The 26,101-nt window shown below is 40.4% G+C and overlaps 1 protein-coding gene across 4 annotated transcripts in view; it reads right to left on the bottom strand.

Moving 5' to 3' along the window:
* The window catches only part of enah (ENAH actin regulator), a 139,262-nt gene that overhangs the window by 76,647 nt on the left and 36,514 nt on the right, over positions 1–26,101 (bottom strand). For 3 of the 4 annotated variants that reach the window (XM_086188983.1, XM_086188984.1, XM_086188986.1), the window contains exon 1: positions 6,498–7,283. The exons of the other annotated variant lie outside the window; for it this stretch is intronic. In XM_086188983.1, coding sequence (XP_086045109.1) covers positions 6,498–6,589 — 92 coding nt within the window. In that variant the 5' untranslated portion in view covers positions 6,590–7,283. Of the gene's footprint in view, positions 1–6,497; positions 7,284–26,101 lie in introns of those variants that run through there. 4 annotated transcript variants of the gene reach the window in all.

Here is a 26,101-nt window from a genome sequence, read left to right as displayed (position 1 = left end):
TTGATAAAGATCCCAAAAACAATACCAGAGTTTTCATTGTCATGGGGTTTATTCAATGAAAAAAATGAGCATTCCCTCTAATATCAGGGCTCATATCACAATGTCAGACAAAATCAGCAAAATATGATATTTATTCAGAATTGTGCCACCATCTAATGACATGTGACATGGAGCTCCAACACACTCCAGCTTCTGTTTCCTTAATGAACAGTGTGGAAGTGTGCACACAAATGTGTCAGGTCACCGTATATTATATATATATATATATATATATATATATATATATATATATATATATATATATATATATATATATATATATATATATATATATATATATATATATATATATATATATATATATATATCAATGGTCCTTTGGCACCACACTCACACACACACACACACACACACACACACACACACACACACACACCTATAAGAGTTTGCTGGGTGTTACCAGGGTTCAGAGTGCAGACTGCGTGTTAACTGGGAGCCTGGCACACTTAACAGGAGTGCAATCACGCTCCTATTCACACAGACACAGGGGACACATTGACAAGAGACCAGGTCTGGACGGGGCCAGGCAGCAATCAGTTTTCACTCCTCATATAAAACCACGAAACCAACAATCACTGCCTTCAAATGCACAAATGTAGGAGCCTGTTTTGGCCGCAGTCCCTTTCGAGGTTCATAAAATACCTGTGAAAATCTGTTGAGTTACCAAATAGTCACATGTGAATGGCACATTTGTCTGTTGTAACTATCCAGACAATTTAGTCAATGTGTGCGAAAATATGATGGGAGATTTTTGGCGAGTTCACTGTAATTTGTTGTAGCTGATACATGCTAACACCTTGTCAGCCAAATCAAAACTATTCATGTTTAACCTTAAGTCTCACATGTAAATATATAATATATTGTTTATAATGAAGTTTTGCGCAGGTAATTGTGATCATCAGTATACAATTTTAACCTCTGTAGGCAACATAATGGGAGGCTGTACTTACATAGTTGAATGGTTGTCTGCTTCTTTATGTTTTCCCTGTGTAGGACTGGTGACCTCTCCAGGGTGTAGCCCTCTTTTTGCCCAATGACAGCAGAACACAAGACCAAAGAGGGCATCATATTACCAGAGTTAGGGCTCTCCAGAATGGGCTGATTGTGAAACTCTCAATTTACCTGTTTATTTATACTCAAACCCTTCACCAATAGCCACAAGATGCAGGTAGGACAGAAAATAGTGGCAGAAGTTAGTTTTGAGTTGAGCAGCGTCTCACTGAGTGAAGCGCTCCAGAGATATTACACCAGAAATTCCAACTCTACATTCAAGGAGTTCCACTGTAGCTACCTATTAGACTCACGATCACCTCTGGAGGGAAAAGGTGGTATTACAATAGAAGATAGGCTAGCATAAGATCCTGAATCATATTCCTTTTGGAAACACTTTCATTGTCTTTGTAAGATTACATTAAAGTCTGCTATAAATCATTTACTAGATGTCTATAATCTGCTGCTTGGAGACGCTAAAGAGTAAACATTCGACATATAAAGGCATAACAAGGAAAACGTGACTTTTATGTGGCATTCCTATACAAACGCTTCTGCTGTTAAATTCAACACACTTCATTAGCATGTTTTTAACCTTTAAACAACAGATCCTTGTACTCAAAGTACTTAAAGAATGAAATAAACATATTTAGCACTGATGAATTGAATTTGACTTTGCAGTATTCTGAAATGCTCTTGTTTTCATGTAAATACTGGCACGGGTAGAATCATTCACAGGCTGAACTGTGAGTGTACATTTGTGGTGCCATTACTGATTAAAGTGCCGACATACCACCACCACGTGCGCGCACACACACGCACATGCATACACACACACACACACACACACACACACACACACACACACACACACACACGGAGAGCACTGTTTTTTTTATTAGTCTGGGTGGAAGAAAAAGTATGTCATTCACATCAGAATACAGACAACAGAGCAGCGATGCTCCCCGTCCTTCTAGTTGATCCAACAATCTCTGCTTTAAAGCACACAGAGTGACAAATGAATCAATAGCTTTGGCTGTTTGATCTGGAAAAAAAAATATGTGTTAAAGTGAAACTGATGAGATGTCTAATAGCTTTCTTACAGTGATACTTACAAAAAAATTGCAATTTGCCATTCTAGTACATTAATAGTTGTCTCTGAGACCATTAAGACATTTTTTACAGTTGCTTTACTTTTTTGTGATTCCAGTATGCAGCAAGAGCCAGACACGCATATTAGGCTCGAAGCTACTGCTGAACCTTCCCTCCAGTGTCCTCCACAAACAAAAGCAAATCCGTCCAAAAGTTCAGTCTCTCTCTCTCAGACGCTCAAGTGCATCGTCCAGTATAATCAAGTTTATCAGTTGTATGCTCAGTAATCCACAAAAAACTATATTATATATATATATACACACACACACACATATACACACACATACTGTATATATACATACATGCATATACACATACATAAATACATATATACATACAGACACAAACACACACTGTGTTTGACAAACTCATTCAGATGTCATGGTTCGACCCAGATATCGACCTATACACTCACACATAGTCAAATCAGACTTTTCTAGCCGCATATTTTTCTTCCCTTGCAGTGTGCGGCTGTCAGCCACATCCACATATACCCACTAACCTGTTAAACTACATTTATAGAGTGTGGATCCGAGTCTGAACACAGACCCTTAATAAAAGACTACCAAATGATCCAGTAGCTTACTCAGTCATAAGATAGATTTGTTTCTTAAAAAAAAAAGGAATGAGTGCCATTATCCAAAGACGATGCCCAGTTCCTCAGTGGGCACAAGAAGGATGATTTCTGGCATTCTTTCAAATTCTATCAATAATTAAACAGTGTCTTCTTGCTTATGTTACAGTGACTAAATGTAGAAGCTGTATCCTACCCAAGCCCTCAGGGAGAGGGTAGCCTTACACAGGCTTGAGATGGCAAAACCTTGAGAGTCAACCCCCTCCGACAGCAAGGATTCAGGAACCCATGTCTGGCACATGTTAAAGCCAAACAAACTAAGAAAATAGACTTTATTCAATGTTAATGAATGACATGCAGTATCTGGATCATGCAACTGAAGGTACTTTTTAACAGTCTTGAAGTAAATCATGTGGAATGGACTGCTATTGTTGTTCAGGAGGGTATTGTATGTGTGTTTTTTTTTTAAGTTTTAGTGTTACAACATTACACAGAACATTAATTAACTCAACTAAAGATGCACCGATTGATCGGCCACAGATTCAAATTGACCGATAACGAGCATATCCACCGAAATCGGCCATCGGTCAATTGATGCGGCCGGTCTTATTCCAATGAGGTTTAGGCTTTGCACATGTCTGCAAAGTCCTGCAACATGGCAGAGTCTGAAACAGAACATAAACAGCACAGCACGCAGCAACATGTTTGAAATCTGGAGTTATTTTAGTGTGAGTGAAGAAAATCAAAAATATTCTATTTGCAAAGCCTTCAACGGAAAGATGAGCTACAGAGGGAAAGATGGAAAAATGTATGGGACAACAAACCTAATTAGGCACTTCAATGTGTATCACAGGGCTGACTATGCCAAGTTCCAAGAGGCTACCAAGCAAGCTAAGCTGGTTAAGAGTGCAGCAAGCCCGCAACCCCCTGCAACCAGCAGCAGCTGTGTCTTGCTGGAAAAGTACAAGTCGAGTAGAACAAAGCAATAACGGAAAAAATAAAGGGAGTTCATGGCACTCGATGACCAGCCCTTCTCCATCGTTGAGGCTTCAGATATCTGATGGAAAGCATCTGCTCATGGTACTAGTTACCAAGTAGGCGATACTTTGCGGACATTGTGCTCAACAAGTTGCTTACTATTGTTTCAAGCCAGGCACAGAACCTGCACCCAAAAAAGCCATGTAGTGCACTGCTTTCAGTGCATGATGAAACCGTTCTTAGGAGGACCAACAGCTGAACCGCTCTTCATCTGCACAGGTACAAAGTTACCAGTCTGAGATGCCCTTCAGCTGAGAAAAAAGTGCAGCGACGTACTGGAGTGTTGCACAAATAAGTTTTCCTGCACTGGCACCACTTGCCCAAGCCTAACTTTTTGCGGCATCTACAAGCGTTGACAGTGAGCGCTTGTTTACCTTGGCTGGAAATGACCTACTTGAGAAAAAGAAACAGACTATCTGGTGGAACCCAGAGAAGCTTCTGTTTGTGAAGAACAACTTGCCATTGACATTCAAGTGATTGCACCAGGAGTACATATGTGACCTAACAAACAAAAGCTACCTTTTCTTTATAATTACCTGATCTGGCTATTTTTATTTGAAAAGTATATACATAGTGCACTTCCTTTTTAGTTTATATAGAACATTGTTTTGTCCTATAATATGGTGCATTTTTTTTTAGATGTTTCAGAGAGACAGAAGTTAAAAGGCCTGAAATATGGTGAAGATGGATAAAACAAGAACAATCAAGGTCCTGAAATTTTTTCTTGCACTTTACTTTGAGAGATCCTTCTTAATGGGTGTACCAGCTTTCATTTGAAAAGTACAATGTAATTGATTTTTAGTTGGAGTTGTTTTATGTTTGGTCCCATCATTCGCTGCACTTTGAGATTTTATTTCATTGTTTTTAAAGAGAAACAAATATTAGGTTAAAGGGAGTTCATATTGTTAATATTGTTTTACACTGTGATGTATAAAACACTGATGAAGTCAAGGTCCTCCAAGTTGTACAGTTGTTGTTATCTTGAGATGCTCATAAGAAGGAAAAGTTGTAACAACAGGAACGCACTGCACTTTATGTTTGATAATGTGTAAAAAAGAGAGAGAGAAAGTAGAGGTTCTGTAATTCCCAATGTATTGTGAGATCAAAACGCTCTTTAAAGAATAGAAATGGGGAAAAAAAATTGTGCTGTCTAATTAAAGTGCTTTGTTTTGTTTTGCTTTTAAAAAGTCGCAACTATTGGCAAAACTAATCAAAAATCAACCGTTTCATTCGGTGCATCTCTAGTTGCAACATTATTTTGTTGGTCCACTCACTTGTGACACAAGAGAATAGCACCAAATTATTTAATTCCTCAGTTTCTGCCATTTCAACTGGCCCTGCTAGCTTGTTGTGCTGCTTTTAAGTACTCAAAACCAACTCAGGATTCTCAGTACAGAGCAAAACATGACATCATGGAGGAGGCTGAGAATCAGAAAAAGCTTTATCTGCTGCTAGTCAATCAGCCAGTGCAGCGCGAGCCATGTGGAACTTCATTTAAACACAGTCACAATGGCTACAGGTCATAATCACGATGGATGTCAAAGTTAAACCAAATAATTCTTCACTTCATGTTAAATGACATTTCTTTTCTCTTTCCCAGTCTTGTCCTCAGTTCAAATCAAGGTAAAGTGGTGCAATACTCTGCTCATTCTCTCTCAAATCAGCACACTTACGGAATAAGAACCCTGTATTTTACCACTAGTACCAGCTAGACCACCTCACCTTAGTAAAACAACATAGCGCTGGTTTACATTATCTGCATGAGTCCAGCAGGCCCAGAATGAGTTACATTTGTCACATCAGTTTTTAGTGTACTGAAAATATATTAAAGGTGCAAAATTATTTCAACATTATTTTCCATCCAAAAACAAAAACAAGTTAAATCCATCTGGAAATGATTCACCACTTCTACTTCACCATTAAACTTTTCCACTTACTGTCAGCTATCATGTTTGTTTAGTTTGTTTACATCTGACATCACAAGTCTTTCAAAGTTTTCCAGTTGAATGCTTTAGTTTGTTCACCCATGGTGCAGTTCATCTGTGTTGCTCTGAAGTCTTCGTATGGTCACAAACTCCGCAAGTCTTTGTGGCGATGGCAGGATAATATGACCTATTTCTAACCCTACCAGCAAATGAACAAGCATAATTCATCCTGGGATGTAGATGAACACCATCAAAAGTAGCATCGAACCATAGAAATAATTAAATAATGAGAAAAGGATTTTGTCTTGTTGATATTTTGGCAGATGGCACCTTCTTCATACCCATCACACAATAACAGAGGGAACCTTCTCTCTTTGTTTTTATTTCAAGTTCAAGCAAACCAAAATGCATCATAAAAATAATCTGAACAAAGGGGAAAAGTTATCCAGCCACAATTCATTCATTCATTCAGTCCAACCAGCGTAAGCAAATTTAAGTTTCCAACACCTTTATGGTCATATTTCTGACTGAGCAGGTCACTCTAAAAAGGATAAAACATTATCTTTGTTGATGGCTTCATATTTCTTGGTTTTAGTGAAACTACTAAAATCAGCAAAAACACTCACCTATGAAACACTATAGGGCTTTGGAAGCTCATAGATCAAACCAAACAGCAAATATATATTTAAAGAGTAATAGCATGAGCCGATTCAAAAGGAACCCACAAACAGTAATTATATCTGACAGCAGGTACGTACCGGTGGATTTCCATTTTGGAGGCCAGCACACATCTTTGAGTGAGGATGAAGCTGGAGGCTTTGGACTGGGGACCAGAAGTCTGGATCTGCATGACTCCACACAGCCTACTAGCTGCTACCTTTCTTTCCTGCTTATGTTACCTAGCCAGCCCCACTCCTTAGCCCTCTCCTTCCCAATAAACCCCTTTCTCCCCTTGGCTCTTGTCTCAGGGTATCTTTTCCCTTATCTTCTCCTCTTTCGCTCGATAGCCAAGGTAATCTCACTAGTTTCTCACCCTCAAACTGCTTTCTTCATCATCAAAGCAGGGTGCCTCCCCCCCCCCCCCACCTCCTCTATTCCACGCCTTTGTATCAGGGTGATTCCTTACTTATTTTTATCTGCTATGTCAGCAAGTCAGCCAGCAAGTGAGAATGCGAGGGAGCCATCCAAGCAGTTGGCCAGCTGTGTATTTCCCATGCCAGAATCACCAACCACAAATACACAGTTCAATCCTAGCTTTTCGCTGCTGTAGCGACAGCAGGGGTATCCAGGCAACAGGCTCCGGTGCTCTCTGGGCTCCGTGGCAGAGGCTGCTGGGAAGCTGTTTGAGGGAAATCACCACGGTGGTATCACGTACCCCAGCACCATTCAGCTCAGGAAGGTTCAAAAATGGGTGGTGGGGGTGGGAGGTGGTTCCTTGTCTGTCAGTTTCCCTTCTCCCTCTCTTTCTCTCTCAGCTCCCTCTGCTCACACCTCTTGTCTCTCACTTGATCTCGCAGTCTTTCATCTGCCCATGATTCCCTCCCTTCCAGCTCCTCGCTCCGCTTTTATCTGTGTGACTCTTGATGCGCTCTCTCTATTTCTAACTCGCCACACACACACACCCAGCTCATCTCTCTCTCTCTCTCCCTCTCTCTCACTTGCCTACATACAAATATGCTAAAGCAAGTTATGAAGAATGAGCAGCTAGCATTGGTGATGTTCGGTGATACAAGAAACAAGAATTACTAAAGTGTTTCCTAGCATGTCAAACACGCAGTCCTGACAGAGGGGATTCTCCTTTTCACTCCACCCTGACACACGCTGCAGCACTGGAAAGCTTTAAAGTCTAAATATGGAGCATTTTTGAGCAGCGGTAGCAGAAGCAGCAGCCAGTAATTCATTTTCATTCTTTCCTCTTCAGCAGTAATCAATTGTTCCTGTGCTGAATAACATTCAGATGGGACTGAAAACACATTTGCATGGAGTCAATAATGATTCCGATTAGATCCCTCACAATGTGGACATAGGACATTGTTTTACTAATTCTGTCTTGGGTGAAATTCCACTCGAAAATGGTTCTTTAAAAGCAGCACCTACATGTAGAAGGGATATTTTTTTTGTACATCAAATATTGGGCTTTCCCTCTCTGCTGATATTTACGGTACTTTGCCCTTACTGTTTTTTTTGGTTGCTATGCCAACTTGCAGGGTGAGAAAAGAGTTTTTTGGCTGTTTAGATTTTTTTTTTTTGTGTGTATGGCGAAAAATTATACTTTCAAAATTCCCATGTTTCAACATGATCAAACTGTAACAGTGACAAAAGAGCATCATTTTTAAAAAATGCATATTTCAATGCAGAGCATTGAAGAGTACCGAGAGTTTAAGAAGTAGCCGCTGAATGCAGGATCCGCATCCTCACCATTCTTCAAACATCCCTCGTCACTTGCAAGTGAAACAAGAAAACATCAGTCAAGATGGAAGAAGTTAATGTCCTGATACTGGCTGTTGGCGATGATTCTCATTCATAGGTCACGGTGACTCTTCAGGGCTATGTTGTAGGCAACTGGTCTTTTTTCAGTTCAGTCCAGTTGCCTACAACACAGAACTGATGAGTCATAATACAGGAATTTCTACTAAAACAATGCCAAAACACAGACAGTGCCATAGTAGCCTCTCACCACAGACCAAGTATTTTCGAGGTCTTAAGGCTTAAATCATCAAAAATGTTGGTTGGCCATGTTAGACTATCAATCTAGGTCACAATGGGAAGCGCATATGGCGAGCCACAGGTCAAAGGCAAACACACTGATGTTAAACGTAAGAGGACCCTTTTACTGTGAAGGGATCTAGAAATGATCAATTATTAACAATATTACATATCTTAAAATTTACAACTTCACAAGAAAAAAATATAGTATAAATAGTAAATCACAGTTCATTTTTTTTGTATTAGTTCTGGTATTATTTATTTCTTGTTAGTACTAATTTACATTTGAAATTGTTTTCATTTATTTTAACCTTTTAACTTTATCCTGAATTTCCTGAGGGCTCTGCCCAAAGGATCAATAAAGTTCTATCTAACCTAACAAGTCACACAGAATCTTACGGCCCGCCAACTTTGGCCTGCAGGCCCCACTCTTGACAGCTCTGATTTAAAGGAAGTATCTGGACACTGCCTACCACAATTTACCTCATTAGAAATGCAGATCTTGGAAATGGAGCCATTCTGTTCCATGTAGGCACCAACTCCCAATCTTCTTTCTTTTTCTGATATGGTGACAGTCTAATTATCTCCATAAATGCATGTAATTAAACACTCAGTGGATATAGAAGAAAATGTCAGGACAGAAACACAGTGGCTGAAATGCAAGGTTGGTAAAATGTCTGTAATCTGATGATTTAATAAAACCGAAGCAGCAGGGCCCAACTGAAGTCTCTTTCAATGTTCAATGTATATAAATCAAACAATGAAAGGTACTTAAAGGGATTATTTCCTAGACAAATAACTTACATCATCCAAAATTAAACAGTCATACATGACCATTTAAATAAAACAAAAATAAAATAGTTAAAATAAACATCAGCACTTTTCACTTGTACTAAACTGCTGATCCAGTTGAACAGTAAGCCACTGCTGTTCACTTAAGAGTCTACTCTTCCCTACTAACCCTTTAAATACAGCACCAAACATCAGTACTGAAAGATCATGTTACAGCATCACCATAGGCATTGTTTTCTGCATTCTGTCTGGCACAAATAAAGGTCTTAATATTGTTGCAGTTTGAAAAACATGTGCCGAACTACAGTTAATCTGTGATAGGACCGCGATAGGCCAATAAATCAGCCGAACGATATGTCAGTCAGGCCCTACACTGAACTAGTTTTAAATTGTTAACTGAGTTTAAACTGGCTATTTAGAAACAATCTGCTGGTTTTTATGGTCTTTCAACTCCACACAAGTGTCTCAGGTTGCTTTATGGACTGTAAGCAATCAGCGGTGGATGAATAAAGAAGTATTGCACCAAATACCTGATGGCTACACTGGAACCCTGAAAACTGGCCTTTGTTCTCAAAGGCTCATTAAACAGGGCAAAGAGGTACATTGTTAATATGCTTATTATCTTTAACACTTAACAAAATACTCTGGCTTACATTGTAAAAAAAGAAAAAAAAAAAAGCAGAGAAGTACATGTGTGTTAAGCGGTAGTCTTCATTTCATTGGAATGAGGCTTCCAAGGCAACTCTGACTGCCCGAGGCCTAACTTGTTCACGGCACAATTTTTAATGAAACACTGACGATTTGTTCACTCAACAGGCGGAACTTCAGCTACAATAAGGCAATGCATTCAAATCAACATGTTCAGACACCCTAGTGTCCTGTGTTTCCAGGGTAGGACACAGATTACAACAAAGCCATGAGAGGGCACTGACACACACACTATTACACACACATACACAGATTTACATTGACAGGGCTGCAAGGAAAGACTGTACCAAACTCTTTGGGGTCAGAACAACAAGGGCCTGAGGAAATAGATGTATTTGTGCCTTTGTGTTTGGCATTTTAACATGCACACAGATGCACAACAGCACCTTCACAACAACACATAACTGACTGACACATGTTCACCTACACAAACAAGGACATTTTATTTGTCTATCGATGCCGTTAAAAAGCTTTTGCATGAACTGGATCTCTGTTCATTAGGATACATATTGTACGCCATAACTTGTAATGTCAAACGTTAATATTTTCATCCCTTTGCAGAATGTTGTGATCATAATTATCAAAGAGAAACACATTGATTTATGCAGAGAGTCATGAAAGATGAGTGTTTTCACTTCTGCTAATGTATCAATATGGTCCCAGAGAGAGAGCAGATATGGCATACTGGTAACACAATGACTTGTGTACCATAAACTGGAGGTGAAGAACAAGCACACTGTTCATATGCTAGAAGAGGAAGCACACACTGTCGGGCAGATTAAAAGGTCTATGAGGAGAGCAGTTTGTCACTCTTGGGTTAAGAACACAGTCAAAAGCTGCTTGAACACTGCGCACACATCAAGAGCTATTACGATCAATTAGAGGGAGAGGACAACGGAGACTGACAAGGGAATGAGAGAGCAGTGTGAGGCACCTGTAATAAGCTCCTGCCTCTTTTAGCAGCACAGATGATGCGAGGGAGGAGATGAGGGACAGCAGGGACAAGGGGGGAGACGAGGGGAAGGAGATGGAAATGCAGAGACCAGACGGCAGGAGAGAGCGAGAGCGCGTACATACACTCATCAGATATTTCCATCAAAACATCTATTATAAATGCGCAAGTGTTATCTGGCCATCTCCTCACTTCACAGTCCAAGTTTTAAACTTGAGTATCTCCAACACACAGAAACTGAATTTGATTAATATAGCTGTCACGGTTCTGTCAAGATCACCTGGACTTTCATTTACAGAAATATAATTTTGAACAGTTTATGTAGGGGGCACCTTGCATGGCAGCCTCCAACATCAGTGTGTGTGTGTGTGTGTGTGTGTGTGTGTGTGTGTGTGTGTGTGTGTGTGTGTGTGTGTGAATGGTGAATGAGATGACACCGTAAAGCACTTTGAGTCCCGCTAATGTAGAAAGGCCCTGTATAAAAATGAGTCCATTTACCTATTATCATATACATAACCATGGACTCGGACGCCACGGTGGTGCAGTGGTCAGCACTGTTGCCTCACAGCAAGAAGTTTCTGGATTTGAGTCCTGGCTCGGGCACAGGATCTTTCTGTGTGGAGTTTGCATGTTCTCCCTGTGCCTGCGTGGGTTTGCTCTGGTACTCCAGCTTCCTCCCACAGTCCAAAGACATCAAGAGGGGATGAGGCTGATTGATACTCTAAATTGACCGTAGGTGTGACTGTGAGTGTGAATGGTTGTCTGTCTATATGTGTTGGCCCTGCCATGGACCGGCGACCCGTCCAGGGTGAACCCCGCCTCTTGCCCGAAAGCTGCTGGGATAGGCTCCAGCCCCCCTCCCCCCCAACAGGATAAACAGAAGAAAATGGATGGATGGATGGATGGATGGATGGATGGATGGATAATCATGGACTCCAGTTGAACTTGGTGTTTAGACAGTTCCTGTTTTTTTGTGAAATGTACATCCATCTTCTGTTGTTCATTTCCCATCTTTTTGAGTTATTCACTGAAATCAGTCCTTGTCAGACACAGCTCTGTTCACAGTGTTTTCCTGATATGTGTTTAGCTGAGTTTGTATTTTAGTTCTGCATAAAAACACAAGAGATACACAAGGAGAGACAGATCATGTGTTCTGTGAATCTGAAAACTGTAGAGAACTTGAATGTTTGCTTTGATGTGAAATAGTTTCACCTCCTAAGAGCAGATGTACACTGCTTCTCACTGTAAATGCATGAACAGGAAAAACTCACACAATGGAAGCAGTTTGGGATGGAACACATTGACACTGAATGTGTGTTGACAGGACTACAAACACAGACATGATGTTATAACTTTTTCTATTTAAATAAAAAAAAATGCTTCCTTTGAACCAAACTATCAGTATTGAAGAACATTAAGAGCTCGAAACCTAGACTTGATTGTTTCTGTCCACATTCTCCTTTATAGTTGGTGCCTGCACTGTTGGGAATGCTATAGTTGCACAAACAGCCCCCCTACAATTATACAGGCCTGGTGGTCTGCCAGGCCAATGAGATCCCCCGCCAGGAATGTCAAGCAAAAAAAAAGAAAAAAAGAAAAAGAAAAAAGGATATGCCAAATATTCATTCACTCGGAAATAATCAACTGGGTATGAGAGCCTGTGTGCAGCACTGCCTCAATCTGTGTTGCCTCCCTGGTCTCTCTCCTCTGACTAGCTGACTAAGCTATTCCTTTTACTAGCTGGTAAACAACACAAACACAACCACATGAAATGAAAGCTGCAGAGCTACAGTTTGTTTTGAAGAAGGACTTGACTTGCTAGCTTTTAGTTCCACTGACTCTCCTTCCCAGGCCTCTCAACTTTATCGTAAGTTTCTGATATTTAGTCATATTTTCTCATGGGGTAGAGTAAACCGTGTAAATACACAGCCCAGAGCGCAATTGAGACACGGAGTAATGCTAACAAACGGCTGTGTCAAGTCAACGGGACTTTGCATCAAACTGTTTCAGATTAAGGCCCTCAAAGCTAACTCTAACAAAACCATGATAATAAATCATTACTACTGTTGTTTTGAAGGCAAAATTATTACACTGATCCAGAATCTGGCCTTACAAGGCAGACTATGCTGATTGAGCTGTCAATTTTGTTTCTTTTTCTTGTGTAAAGCATATTTTTTTCTATACAGTACAGTGTTTAAATTGTAATGCACTGTACTGTTGGAAATAACTTAAACATCTATCATCATTTTGCAGGATCTCATGGTTATAGGTTATATTTAGCAGTAAAAGCAATAACAGTTTTGTTAAGAATTTATTGTCACCTTTCCAATATGTTCAAGTATCAGTCGCTGTGTCGATAAAGACTTGGGAGCATGGTGCCACCTAACAAAGAAAGCAACTGCTAGCAGACAAATCACCAAAAATAAAAAAAAAAGTGTCAGAGGAGTGTGCACATTAACCTGATAATCCATCTTCCACCCACTTGTCCTGTGAACATTTCTAGGAGAAACACTGAAGGATTCCGTTTATTTGAATATAAATTAATAAAATTGTTTCTTACATTCCTTAACATGAACATTGATTAATATGGGTCACTTCACCAAAACGGCAACAACATGGGTCCACATATTTGCAAATATCCACACAATAAGCTTACTGATTACGACCTCTGACATTCAATGTCTCAGTCAAGCAAAAGTGTAATTAATGCAGTAATTGGTGAAGGGAAATTTTGAAAAAGGGATAAAACGAACAAACAGATGAAGACAGAAACTCTAAAAAAAGCTCTGATAATAAACGCAACTAGTAGATGAAGAGATATGGAGGCGAGCAGAAACCCATCTTCTGTCCCCTGGGCTCTGGTGCCATTTCAGGTTGTGTAACTGCAGGTGGCTGCACGACACAGGTGGCTCAAAATGCCACATACAGACACGTGAGGCAAGTTGTTACCAGAATTAATCTGCTTGTGCTCGTATAGAGGTTCATCATCAAACCACCCGCAATTTTTACCTTTTCCAGAACCAGCATGAATGACACTTTGACAATGTCCTTGTTTCCCTGTCTTGCAGGATATATTTCGACAAGACACAATAACAGGCAACTGACGATAACGAAGGAAAACATTACATACAACCACTAATGCTGAAGTGACTTTAAAATGCAGCAATATTAACCTCCGAGCAGTTTCTTTCAAGCTGTGCTGTTTTCATGAGACAACTTTGGTCCCTGCCCTGGCTCAACATGCTGCGAATTCAACTCAGTGTTAGTGTAGCGTCATAGCATAAGAGTAATGCTGTTTGTCGGGAAGCTATAAAAAAACAGCCTTTGGCCTGTTTCTAGTCAGTAATAGCATCGACACTCTCCAACTGACAATCTGGACACTCATTTTGGCAGGAAAGATTTATACACAAGACATGCATAAACATACAGTACATTAAGATATATATATATATATATATATATATATATGTATATAAGATTTAAATGGAAGGTTCTATTTATCTGTGTAATGATTCCATCAGCATTAACACAACCTCATCAGCCATTTATCAACACTGGCTTTAAACAAGGCCTCTGACACAGTGGTCAATAATACACTGTCAGCCCTCCTCTTTAATTAAACTCGGCAAATAGGCTTCTAATCGAAGTGTTTGTGTGTGTGTGTGTTTTGGGGTGCTGCAGGTCGTAGATGACATGACAGGCAAGTCAGCAGTCCTTCCTGCTGAGGCAGAAAAGTCACTCTTACAGCTATGATGATCGTACCCCTAAAAATAAACAAGATGCTTCATGTTACGCTGGTTATGGATGACAGAGGTCTTTCTTTTAGCGTCGCTGCTTTCTATCTTCTCTCAGGGCTCTCACTCTTCATTCAAAGTTCTAATGTATGTTCAAAGGTGGGGTGAAAGGTTGCCTTCAAACTTTAATAACATGTTTAAAATGCCGTCATCATGAGCTCAAGCATTTTGAAGTAGTTCTCTTCAGATCCAGCAGAGACTTTCTTGACCTGTTGCATGTCCTTTGACCTTTCAGTAAACTACACTAATGTGTCCCCATTTGCATAACAAAACAATAGCAAGCAGAACCATTCTGAATGAATAATCTTAGCACCAAAACTTTTGAAAAGTGGCATGTGTATTTTGTATTTTGGGTTCACACCATGTGTTAAAGCCAGCAGTCTCAAAGTTACCCCTCAAGGGTGACGGCTGTGTGGACTCACCAGGTAACATTAGCTTAACAATGGATGGAGGTAGCGGAGGCTCCTCAGATGAGCAGAGTAGCACCAGGTGTATAAACTTGTTTTGGGAACATTCAGTCTCAGATGGCTGTCGCCAGACACTGGAAAAAGCCGAAACTGGTATGATCGCATGAAGCTCCTGATGTTGATGACCAGAAGGACAACAACCAGCGTTATTCAAATCTGCATCTAACTGTGTTGAAAACAGTCCTTTCATTCACTCACACACTATTTCCTATGTAGTGTGTATGAAATAGTGAACTATTCAGGGAATGACCAAGTCAGATTTTTGGACACTGCGTTAGAATTCTTGTGTGTCATGACAGCATCGTGACAACAGATGCACTGGATATTCGTGCGACACTGTGTGCCTGCCTTGAAAATTCAGTCAATTTAAAACAAAGGCTGCATTACTTATACATTAAAGACAGAAAATGCTGATAATTTCCTGTTACTTACATTAATAAATCAAATTTGCACCACCTTATTCTGCCATTTGTCGTTTCTTGCATTTTCTTCTTCTCAACCGCAAATACACGACCACATTGCATTGCGCTATACAGGAGAAAGATGTAGGGTACATTGTATGTACACTCAGATTTGCTGTGCATTGTGGGTATTTATTAGCACACTATATAGTCAGTGAATTTAACCAGCGAGAATTCAGACACCATGAATAATAGAAAACACATTATATTGTGTGCTATTTCTGTCATGGGGATCTGTTTTGAACATAGATTATGTCACCTGCATTCTGCTTCTCGTGCGCATCTCCATACAAGAATATGCAACACTACAAAGACCAATGGTATATGTTCTTACTGGAAACAGATGCATGATGCTGGCCACCGATGCATTTAAGCTGGAACATTGTATTCAAATACATTCAAATGTATTGCAAGTCTTGGAACTTTTTTCTCTTTAAGTGACAGCCCTATCTTCCGTACAAACATTAGGTGACATTGTAGTTCAAAACACATGACCTGACTGGTTGACTGCCAAGATATGTAGCAACTGTCTGTCAGATACATAGTAATTCAAGTCAGTCTGGCTAAACTCCCCCCTGACCAGAGTCCAGTTCCTTTCTCTGTCTTCGTGTCGACGCTTTTATGAAGCAGACAAGCATTTTCAACTTGCACTTCTTCATGTGAGAAAACACAGTCTTACTGTTGACCGTCTACGCAGCAGTAAGACTCTGCAATTTGTTAGTCTGCACAGGTTTCCCTCAAAGAGAACATCTGCTGTTGTGAATACAGAATACTCAAGTCCTTAAATACATTTCAAATGTTATCACAAATTACAGTTCTTCTATTCTATAGTTAATTATTTTCAGTCTGAAGGTACTATATATATTTTCATCAAATACATACTGACATTTCACTATGTTGATTTTGTAACATGGTTCCCATCGCTGTTTGGCATTAGGCCAATACACGAATCTGTAAAATAATCTTAGAACTACACTGATCCTTCAACAACTAGTTAAGCAATCAAGGTTGGTCAGGAAAAAAATGACTTTATTATTGGGGAGGATCATCAGTAAGGGAAAAATGTCTGGCGGTTCCCCAGGGAGAACTAGAGAGCATGCAAGGACAACAGATGAAAGATGAGATGAGCAGGAAGACAGCACAGCAGAACGGAGACAACATAAACAAGACAAGGGGAGAGAAATGAAGAGAGTAAATGAAGAGAAGAAAACAAAAAGACAGAGAGAAGAGGAAGAGGAGGAGGAGGAAGAAAGTTGGACAATACTGAAATCCTAAAGAATAATGCCAAGGATTCTTTAATATGGAGAATAGATGTCAAGATGATTAGACGCCGGCTTGATGACGATCACCAGGAGCTGTCAAAGTGTCCTTGAGCAGGACAGTATTGCTTACAGTGGGGTATTATGTGAAAAATGTCCCCAGAACAAACCATGCTGCTGTGTCTTAGGGGACACACATGGCAAATAAGTTCCATCTCAAGTAGCAGACAGGTGCAATGAAACTGAAAGGTGGGTGGATCCTGACAATACATGATGTCGTTTTTTTTGTTCCTACACAACGGACAAAGCGTGAGAAGGCTCCCTCGGAACAGACAGAGCTCCTTTCTTATTGTCTAGACTGCAAAACTGACCAGAATACAGAGTAAAAGAGCAGCCTTTGTTCTTTCAGGATGCTTCCAGGTACACTGAAAAGCACATCGATCATTTTACAGGAAAGCCAGACCAAAGATGAAGACCTGAAATAGATTCTGATCAATTCCTGAGCCTCAAAGCTGTGGTGTGCCATACAGATATGGAACATACAGATGTATGGCATGCATTGCATATAAAGCAGTGTAATATACCCCTGTATCTTGAAGTCTGGAATCAAGGAGTTGTGCAAAGCAGCATTTCCTGTTATCCCTCATGTCAGTTATTCATCTTGTGTGACATGCCTCTCCTTGGCCATGAAACCAAAGGCAAAACAACTTTACCTGCCAAAAGTGACATCATGGCAGGTGTGCAGCAGGTGAATCACACAACAGAGGTGTGAGAAAGGGATTATCAGAAGAAAAGGCTTCATTTCAACAAGCTGATGTACAACACTTGACAAATGACTATCGGTCGCTTTAATAACAAACAAACACTGACTGGCTAAAACATGTTTGAGTGCAGATTTTGCAATATTCCAGAAAGAATTGCAATACCAAACTTTCTCATGATAAGCATGGCTCAGTTTTGAATACAGTTCCATAAAAGTGCTGTTCTTTTCTATATTCCAGTGCTAAAAGATTTCCAATCCAAATGCTCCTATCCTCACTTTTTAAGAGGTTTTGTTGACTGGAGAATATTTATAGATTTCAAACAGGAATTCAGTAATCTTGACTTGAGGAATGGCTGACAGACACAGTAGGCCTTTTTTGGAACTTTTAAACCATGACCGTGTATTCAAACATTCTAGTGTTTTCAAGTGTCCCAGAAAGCCATGACAGTGTAACAGTGAGCCATGCTGAGGTAAAATACTTCACAAAACACCACTGGTCCCTTCAATAAAAGCCTGGTCACGAAACCAGGAGCCTAAAAGTGAGGAAGCGTAATGGATTTCAGCCATCAATCATTGTGCTGTTTACTTCTCCTACAGTGTGATATGTACTTCCTGAAAAAGCCTGTAAGAGCAGTGGAGGTGTAACTCTTCACAGGTCTCACGATTCAATCTATCTGCCAATGATTTAATGCACAATAGCTATTCATCACATCCTCATTGTAAAATATTATTAGGGCTTCTTTAGCATTAATTAATACTAGCAGTCAGAAACAGAACTTCCTTTTTTGTAAAAAAATGCCTTCAAAAACCCAACTATAACAAACCTCGGTTAACCCCCCCCCACAAAAAAACAGAAAACACAAGCAGAATCCCTGTATCTGTGGGACCCACCTCAGTATATGAACATCGCTACCCTACGAGCTTTCCTCACTGACTCCTCTACCTGGTTATTTTCTTTACCTCAGGATTGTTTTAATATGTTGTTAAGCCTGTAGTGTGTGTTGACTGTTGCTTTATCTTGATTTAAGAGTTTGAAGAACTAAGGAGTTATAAAATTCATAATATACTTCAGATTGTTTTTGCAAAAGCATTTAAATAGTTTTTTTATGGTGTCAATTGCATTATAATTGAAGGGAGATTCTGGACTGCCCTCAATTCTATCTTTGTCAGTCCATCATCGAGTCAGAAAACCGATTTTTAATATTTGTGAATCAATGCAAAATATTCCAAAATTGGAGTGTGGTGCAATCTTAAAATACAGCTTGCATAAATGCCAATAATCACAACAATGACCTTTTTGTTATGACATTTTAACAGCCATAGAATATCTGTACAGTCCATATTTCAAACATTCTACATATGAATAAAACAAGCATATTCATATCCACTCAAATCCCTAGATTCCTGACTGTTAGTACTGTACGAAGTAACATTCGAGGATTATTTCTAGACAACAGCACTAAACAATCAAAACAATCCAAACCTAAAATCACCTTTCAAGGCCACAGAGCCCACAGTCAGAGGGACAGTTGAGCTGTCTTTGTGCGACAGTGGCATAACTTTGTGTTACTGTCATTTGACCTGCACTGCTTCCGTTGTCCGGTCTGGACAATTATATCATTGTTGCTGGGCGAAGTCACCCCACATGGCTGGCAGCATGCAGACAGATGCACACTTCAGTTTGAGTGAAGGAGGGATGTCACAGTCAGCAAAGAAAACAGATCAGCTACAACATTTTCACACACACACACACACAGAGCAAAGAAACCACAGATTCATCACACAAAATTGCTTTGGCGCTTACTAGCAGGATGGATGATACATAGAAGTGTTTGCTGGCCTCTCTACCAAATAATGATGTAGGGAAATGTGCTGGGATACAGATACTTGAAGGTAATCTCCATCAATTTACATCTGATTCAGAAACCAGAATTTTTTTCCTTTTTTTAAAAACAAAAAATTGATTCCAGGACACAAATCACGAATGAATACCTGCACAGCACTAAGACTTCTACAGGGAGCAGCTGCATTTGAATTTGCTTTAAGTAGAGAAACTATCATCAAAGAGATCACAATCACCAAAAAACCCCAAGGGAGCACGTCTGCAAAGAGCGTTTTAATATGTTTCCTCTGCTACACAAGTCCTTTGGGAAATACAAAAGCAGTTCCAGGGGCAGTGAAGGAGAAAAGTGCCCCGTCACCTCATGGTGAGATGAATCCTATCTTGTACCCAAGCAAGAAACTCCCACTTACTGGACTCTTGAGGAGTTTTACAGCCTCTACCATTATATAAATATAAACACTCCTCATCTAGCAAGTGAGGCACTTTTAGACAAGGGCTGCGAATAATGAATGAATAGATGGATGCCACTGAAGGCTAAAGTTAGTTTCTCATCTGAGTGGGAAGAGATGCTAAAGAGATGAACAGTATAGTGCAGATACGTGAGTAGAGAGGGCAGGCAAACAGATCGCTTCCTAATCAACCTGACAGCTACTAAGATCCCTCACAGCTTGTACATTTAAACCAGTTTTCAGTATGATAATAATGAAATAAAAGATGCAGACAATTCAGACTCCTTGATGTGATGGTGTGCTATTCCACAGTAATTCCAACTGAACAACCAGAAACTTACGAGTCACGAGTCATCTTGGCGTCAATAACGGGTGAATCCGACACCTCCGCCAACAGGAAAAATCTGCTGTTGTGTGTTTTATCTGATTCTTCAGTGCTCCACTTTCTGCTCAGACTGACCTAGTGAGCAGCTGCTTGGCAAGCTGGACGACTGACTGGCTGACTACGGAGGGGGAAAGTAAAACGGCCTTTAGACGGACAGTAACAGTGGGAAGACACCCACCCACACAGCCAGCTGGTGCCTCACTGGAGCCAAGGCTAAAAGTGGAGCAGCAGGGGTGGGGGTTGTGGTGAGGTGCAGTGGGTGTACAGTGGGGGTCATTCAGTGGGGTAGCCCCCTCCTGGAGAATGTCTCCTCACTGTCCAGAAATAGAAACTTTGAACAGCACTGCCTGGATGATCTGTGAAGCTTTTTAGGCCCCCAGCAAACATTCCAATACGGATGTTGCCATCTTTCACCGGGGAAGGAAACATGACATCATTAAGAAAAGATGCCATCGAGTTATGAAGAGGGAGGAGACACGGATTCAACATTACCTCAACACATGGATCGAACTAACAGCTCAGTTGTCCTATAGTTGTATTTTGTGGCTACCAGTCTTAAAATATTTTGATTTTGTTTCTGAGAATTCTGTTCCGTCTATTTGACTACAACAATGTTTAGCTTCACCATTAACAGACAACTATTTCATTTTATGACTATGACTCCTCCTTGCACTCATTACTGATTCGTAGAGACTGTTGTGGTTTTAAAAGAAGGAAATTTATATGAACAAAGCAACAACAAACGATATCCATTTAAATGGAGTGTCTCATCTTATATCTCACATGAGATATATGAATTAACAGTCCTATTTGTCATCAAGGCATCGAATGGTTTCTGTAGCCTGTATCCTAACAGCTATCACGTCTTCCAGCAAGCTTTTTAAACTAGAAAATTTGTCAGTCACTATTTTTGCACAGCAACTGGCCAAGAGGGGAGGTTTAATCCTGTCTCTCAAACTCTCTTTTATTTCTCCGATGACTTCCGTCATCTCTCCATCAATGGTAGCACCATGGACTTCTCGGAGAAGGATAAGTCCAAATTTGCACCATTAGCCCCATTTCTATTATTCATCATTGACAGGGTAGCCCTCCAGCCAGATGACTGGTAGATTTAAAACAAAGTTTACATACAGCCTTTTGTGGTGTGTGTCATACACACACAATAACACATGTGGTGTTGAATGAGTGGAGTTAAAAGCATATTGAAAACTAATATATTGTGTTTTGCATTTGTGAAGAATTTTCAACAATGCAACAAAACCTGGTAACTGCGGATAATAGTTTGATTTGTTTGATCCATTTTTAAAGATTCAAATCTTTATTTTGATTTGCTTTTTGATAATCAAAAATGCTGTGGTGAAAAAGCACGGAAAGAAATGATAGACATATTTGTCTAAACACAGGAAAAATACGAACCCTCCTTGCCTTTACAGGAGGTTTCTAAGTTCACAAGTTAAAATGATATGCCCCATGAGGTGTCTCCCAAGCTCTAAAACTATATTGATTTGTACAGTAAAGTGAAAATAATGTGACTGCGCCTCTAAATTGAAGTTGGTGTGATGTGGCCTGTAGGATAAAAAAGTTTTGGTGCTGCAGGATGAAAGCAAGTCGCAGAGCAGTTGTATATCAGCAATGGAGGTTTGCAGGGATGGTTTTTGGCTGAAGCTCCATCATCGGTCAGAATGTAGACGTCACTCCAACTCCAACCGTTTGTCTAGATGTGACCATGACGCACATTTTTATCTGCCTGTGGACAGACTGTCCTCCAAGATCTACACACCAAATGGAAAATCTACCCATATTTGGAAAGTGTTAATTCCAGAACCTGCATCTTGAGGACAGACAGGAACATTGGTGGGAACCCTTGTCTTGGCAAGGTGGAGGTTATGACACCATTTTTCAATCATGAATACTTAATTTAAAGCAACTTGAGGCCCTTATTGAGTTGAAATAAATACAGATGGAACAAGTGGGACTTTCATGCTCAACAAAGGTTCATCATTCATATTTTTCCCCCACACTTAACACTTCATATCACTAAACCAAAGATGAAAACACCTTCTTCCAGTTTTGAAGTGACATAATACTTCTCGACATTGAAATACTGTTAAGTGTGCTGAATATGGCTCCACTCTAGTAAAGGATCGATTAAAGAGCCACTGGATCAATGGAAGAGCAGGAATAGAAAAGCTAAGCCTTCAAGCCTCCCAAAGGCAGATGAAGATACAGTCGGAGGACCATGGAGTGAAACACTCGATGGACACTTCAAGGAGTTTCAAGTCAATATGGAATATACATAGCCATGAAATAAGTGCCAGAGGTACATGAGTGCAGAGAGGAAATCACTGGGGCCTGGATATGCAGGTTCACATTCGCATGCTGTACTCACTAAGTAAAGCAAACAAAAGGGGTTTATGTCATTGGATCAGCAACATAAGTTCAGCACACATCCAGACACAGTACGCCCTTGACTCCAAGAGTATATATAGGTGAGATGGTTTGTATAAAGGCACCACAGCGTTCAAAAGGTATCCAGAGAAACTCTCATGTTTATGACTCACTGCTACAGTATGTGAGATCTTAAATAGCCTGTGCTGTCTGCATATTCATCATTCAGGGGTTTCAAGGTTCCATCACAAATAGATACAATTTAGTGTTGACTGATGAAGCGAAATGTCTCAATTTCTGTTCAGCGCATGAAGTTAATGGAGCGCAAAAGGAGAGTTATAATCTCTCTCAACGACTCCGTAATTGCTGCTACGCCTCTGTTGTCAATTGCCAACTAGAATTAAAATTCTTAATGTATTAATATATTCAAAGCTCAGAACATGATACAGAAATGTCATCAGTGACATTCAGGCCCTCAGTACTTTTTCATATCACTGTGTCCTTTGAAAATATTTTTGCCCTTTTCTTTTGTTGACATGACCATAATGACATGACAGTTGAGAGTAATGAAGTCCTGACCTTGTTCTTCAAAGGTCAGAAGAAATACTCCATCCGCAGTTACACGATAGTGCAAATACACACAAAGATAGCACAGACATATGCTCTGCTGTATATGAAGTTAAGGGCACTCCCCTACATAGCCTAAAACTTGTATACTGACTGAGTCAGTTTACACAAAACCAAGGCAACTGCATTGATCAGATATATATATAAATATAGTCATTCTGTCCTTCAGTGACCTTCATCTGATGCACATCTGGAAACAACTGAAAGCTTTCTGGTCCTCTTGGTTTTATGTTTTGCAACTTTGAAAAGAAAACTATGTAAAAAAAAATCTTCCTTTGATCAGTAGACAAATAATTTCACAGGGGGACAAAAGCTAGTTTGTTATACTATGGTAAAACTCTGCTCAAATATCCACTGATGGATGGCAAAGACAGGCTAATCCCTTTATGCCACTTTAATTCCCTGACTCAATCATCTTCAATGGAGCTGCATGATTTTTTTTAAATGCAAAAAAATTAATTCTTTGTTTAGACTTTAAATTTGCTGAATGACAAGAAATAAAAATACTTTTGACACTTTATGTAAGAAAACAGCAATTAAGGGTTACAATAGGAATTATACATTATGTGTTCGCATTGCCAGCAGTAACTTGGACTTGTTCCCAGTGAGGGTTGGACTACACCAAGGCTGCCCTTTGTCACCGGTTCTGTTCATAACTTTTATGGAAAGAAATTTCTAGGCACAGCCGGGTGGTGGAGGGTGTCAATTTTTTTGGCGGGAGGATGTTGCCTCTGCTTTTTGTAGACAATGCGGTCCTCTTAGTTCAATCAAACGACCTCCAGCTCCTGCTGGGGCAATTCGCAGCCGAGTGTGAAGCGGCTGGGATGAGAGACAGCACCTCCAAAGTCTGAGGCCAGGGTGGACTACCCAATCTGGGTCAGGAAGGAGGTCCCACCTCAGGTGCAGGAGTTTCAGTAGTTTGGGATCTTGTTCACGAGTGAGGGTAGGATGGAGCAGGAGATTGACATGCAGATTGGGGCGGCGTCAGCAGTGATGCAGGTGCTAAACTGGCCCGTTGTGGTGAGGAGAGAGCTGAGCCACAAGGCGAAACTCTCAATTTACTGGTCAAGCTATGTTCTAACCCTCATCTATGGTCACAAGCTTTGGGTAATGACCGAAAGAACACAAGCGGCCAAAATGAGCTTCCTCGCAGGGTGGCTGGGCTCTCCCTGAGAGATAGGGTGAGAAGCTCAGACATCCAGGATGGACTCAGAGTAGAGCCGCTGCTCCTCCATGTCAAGAGGAGTCAGTTGAGGTGGTTCGGGAATCTGGTGAGGATGCCTCCTGGACACCTCCCTCGGAAGGTTTTTCAGGTATGTTCGACCGGGAGGAGGCCTCAGGGTCGACCCAGGACACACAGGAGGGATTATATCTCTCGGCTGGCCTGGGAACACCTTGGGATTCCCCCAGAAGAGCAGAAGGAAGTGGCTGGGGAGAGGACAGTCTGGGCTTCCTCGCTGAGGCTGCTGCCACTGCGACCCAGACCAGAATACGCGGAGGACGACCAAGATGAGGATGATGAGGGAGATGGCGACAATATGTGTTTCCAAACCCTGCTAGAGAAAAATTAATCGCAGCCAGTTTTGCCTGCATAGTGCTTCAAATTATACTTTCCAGAGTTATCATTCCACGTGTATGCAGCAGATCTGCGTTAGCTGGAAGCGACTGTATTAACTGTTGTTTTAAACAAGTTTGCAATCAGACTCTATACCCAAGCCGGTTGATTGCAAAACAAAGTTACATGAGTCACTGAGCAGAACAGAGAAACAAAAAAATACCAAGGACTTATGATCCATTGTGATCAAATCTGACCATAAATACATTTGAACATTTAAACACCAGCCTGCTGGTAGAAATCTGATTGCAGGTATAATAAACAGGGTAAGACAACATGCATCTTATAACTCACTGAGTATATTTAGTACTGTGCTTGTTTCGAACTTGTAACATGACTGATGGGACAATGCCTGATATGTTAAACTGTCATCACATTGGGTGTTCAAGTGTCACAATGAATGGCTGAATACCACAGACCACCCAAAAGAGATGAAGAAATCAAGTTGCTATCTATGCCAGCTTCAAATCTGCCAAATTTTCAAGAGATTTCAAAGTCATACACTGAAACCCTGCCACCAACTCGCATTTTAGCAGCAGCAATAATCTAAAAGGAATCCGAATTGTCTTTAGATTTGAGTGTCACACATTTGTCTTTTAAAAGTCTCTATGGGCGGCATAAGCAGAATAAAGAATGAATGAAAAAAAGAAAATGAAAGAACCCACAAAACTATAGGAGAAAAAGCTGGAAGAACTCTATGCAAATATGCCAAGTATGACAAAAAAGGAAGCACAGTAGGAGCCCCACATTGTTGAGATGCCATGAGAACAAGAACAAGAAATGAGAAACATTGACAAAGTGTTTAAATACTAATTCACAAGACCAGAGAAGTCAAGAGCAAACTGCTAGCTAACGACAACATACAACAGAACCAGATAAAATGCTGTAGTTCTGCGAAGTTCAAACATGCAATGATAAAACAGAGAGATGGAGGCCAAAGAAACTCTTATCGCACTTGAAGAACAGAAAAAACTAGAACGAGTAGGGAGGTCACTGAGAAAATATCCCTGAACATTGCTATGGTTCTGGAAGGCGCAAAGGGGGCTCAATCACCCTATTTAGGAGGAGGATTTGCTCCAATGTGATTAAGCACTCCAGAGACGACCAGTGGGCCGATCCAAAACGCACACAGAGCAGCAGTGAGGATGCCTGA

The sequence above is a fragment of the Aulostomus chinensis genome, chromosome 20 (genome assembly GCF_037954235.1).
Source record: "Aulostomus chinensis isolate RoL2024-O1b breed Wild chromosome 20, RoL_Achi_v1.0, whole genome shotgun sequence".
In the NCBI taxonomy this organism is placed as follows: Eukaryota; Metazoa; Chordata; class Actinopteri; order Syngnathiformes; family Aulostomidae; genus Aulostomus; species Aulostomus chinensis.
Note: the sequence above shows the minus strand (reverse complement) of the source record. Positions and strands in the feature narration are given on the sequence as shown.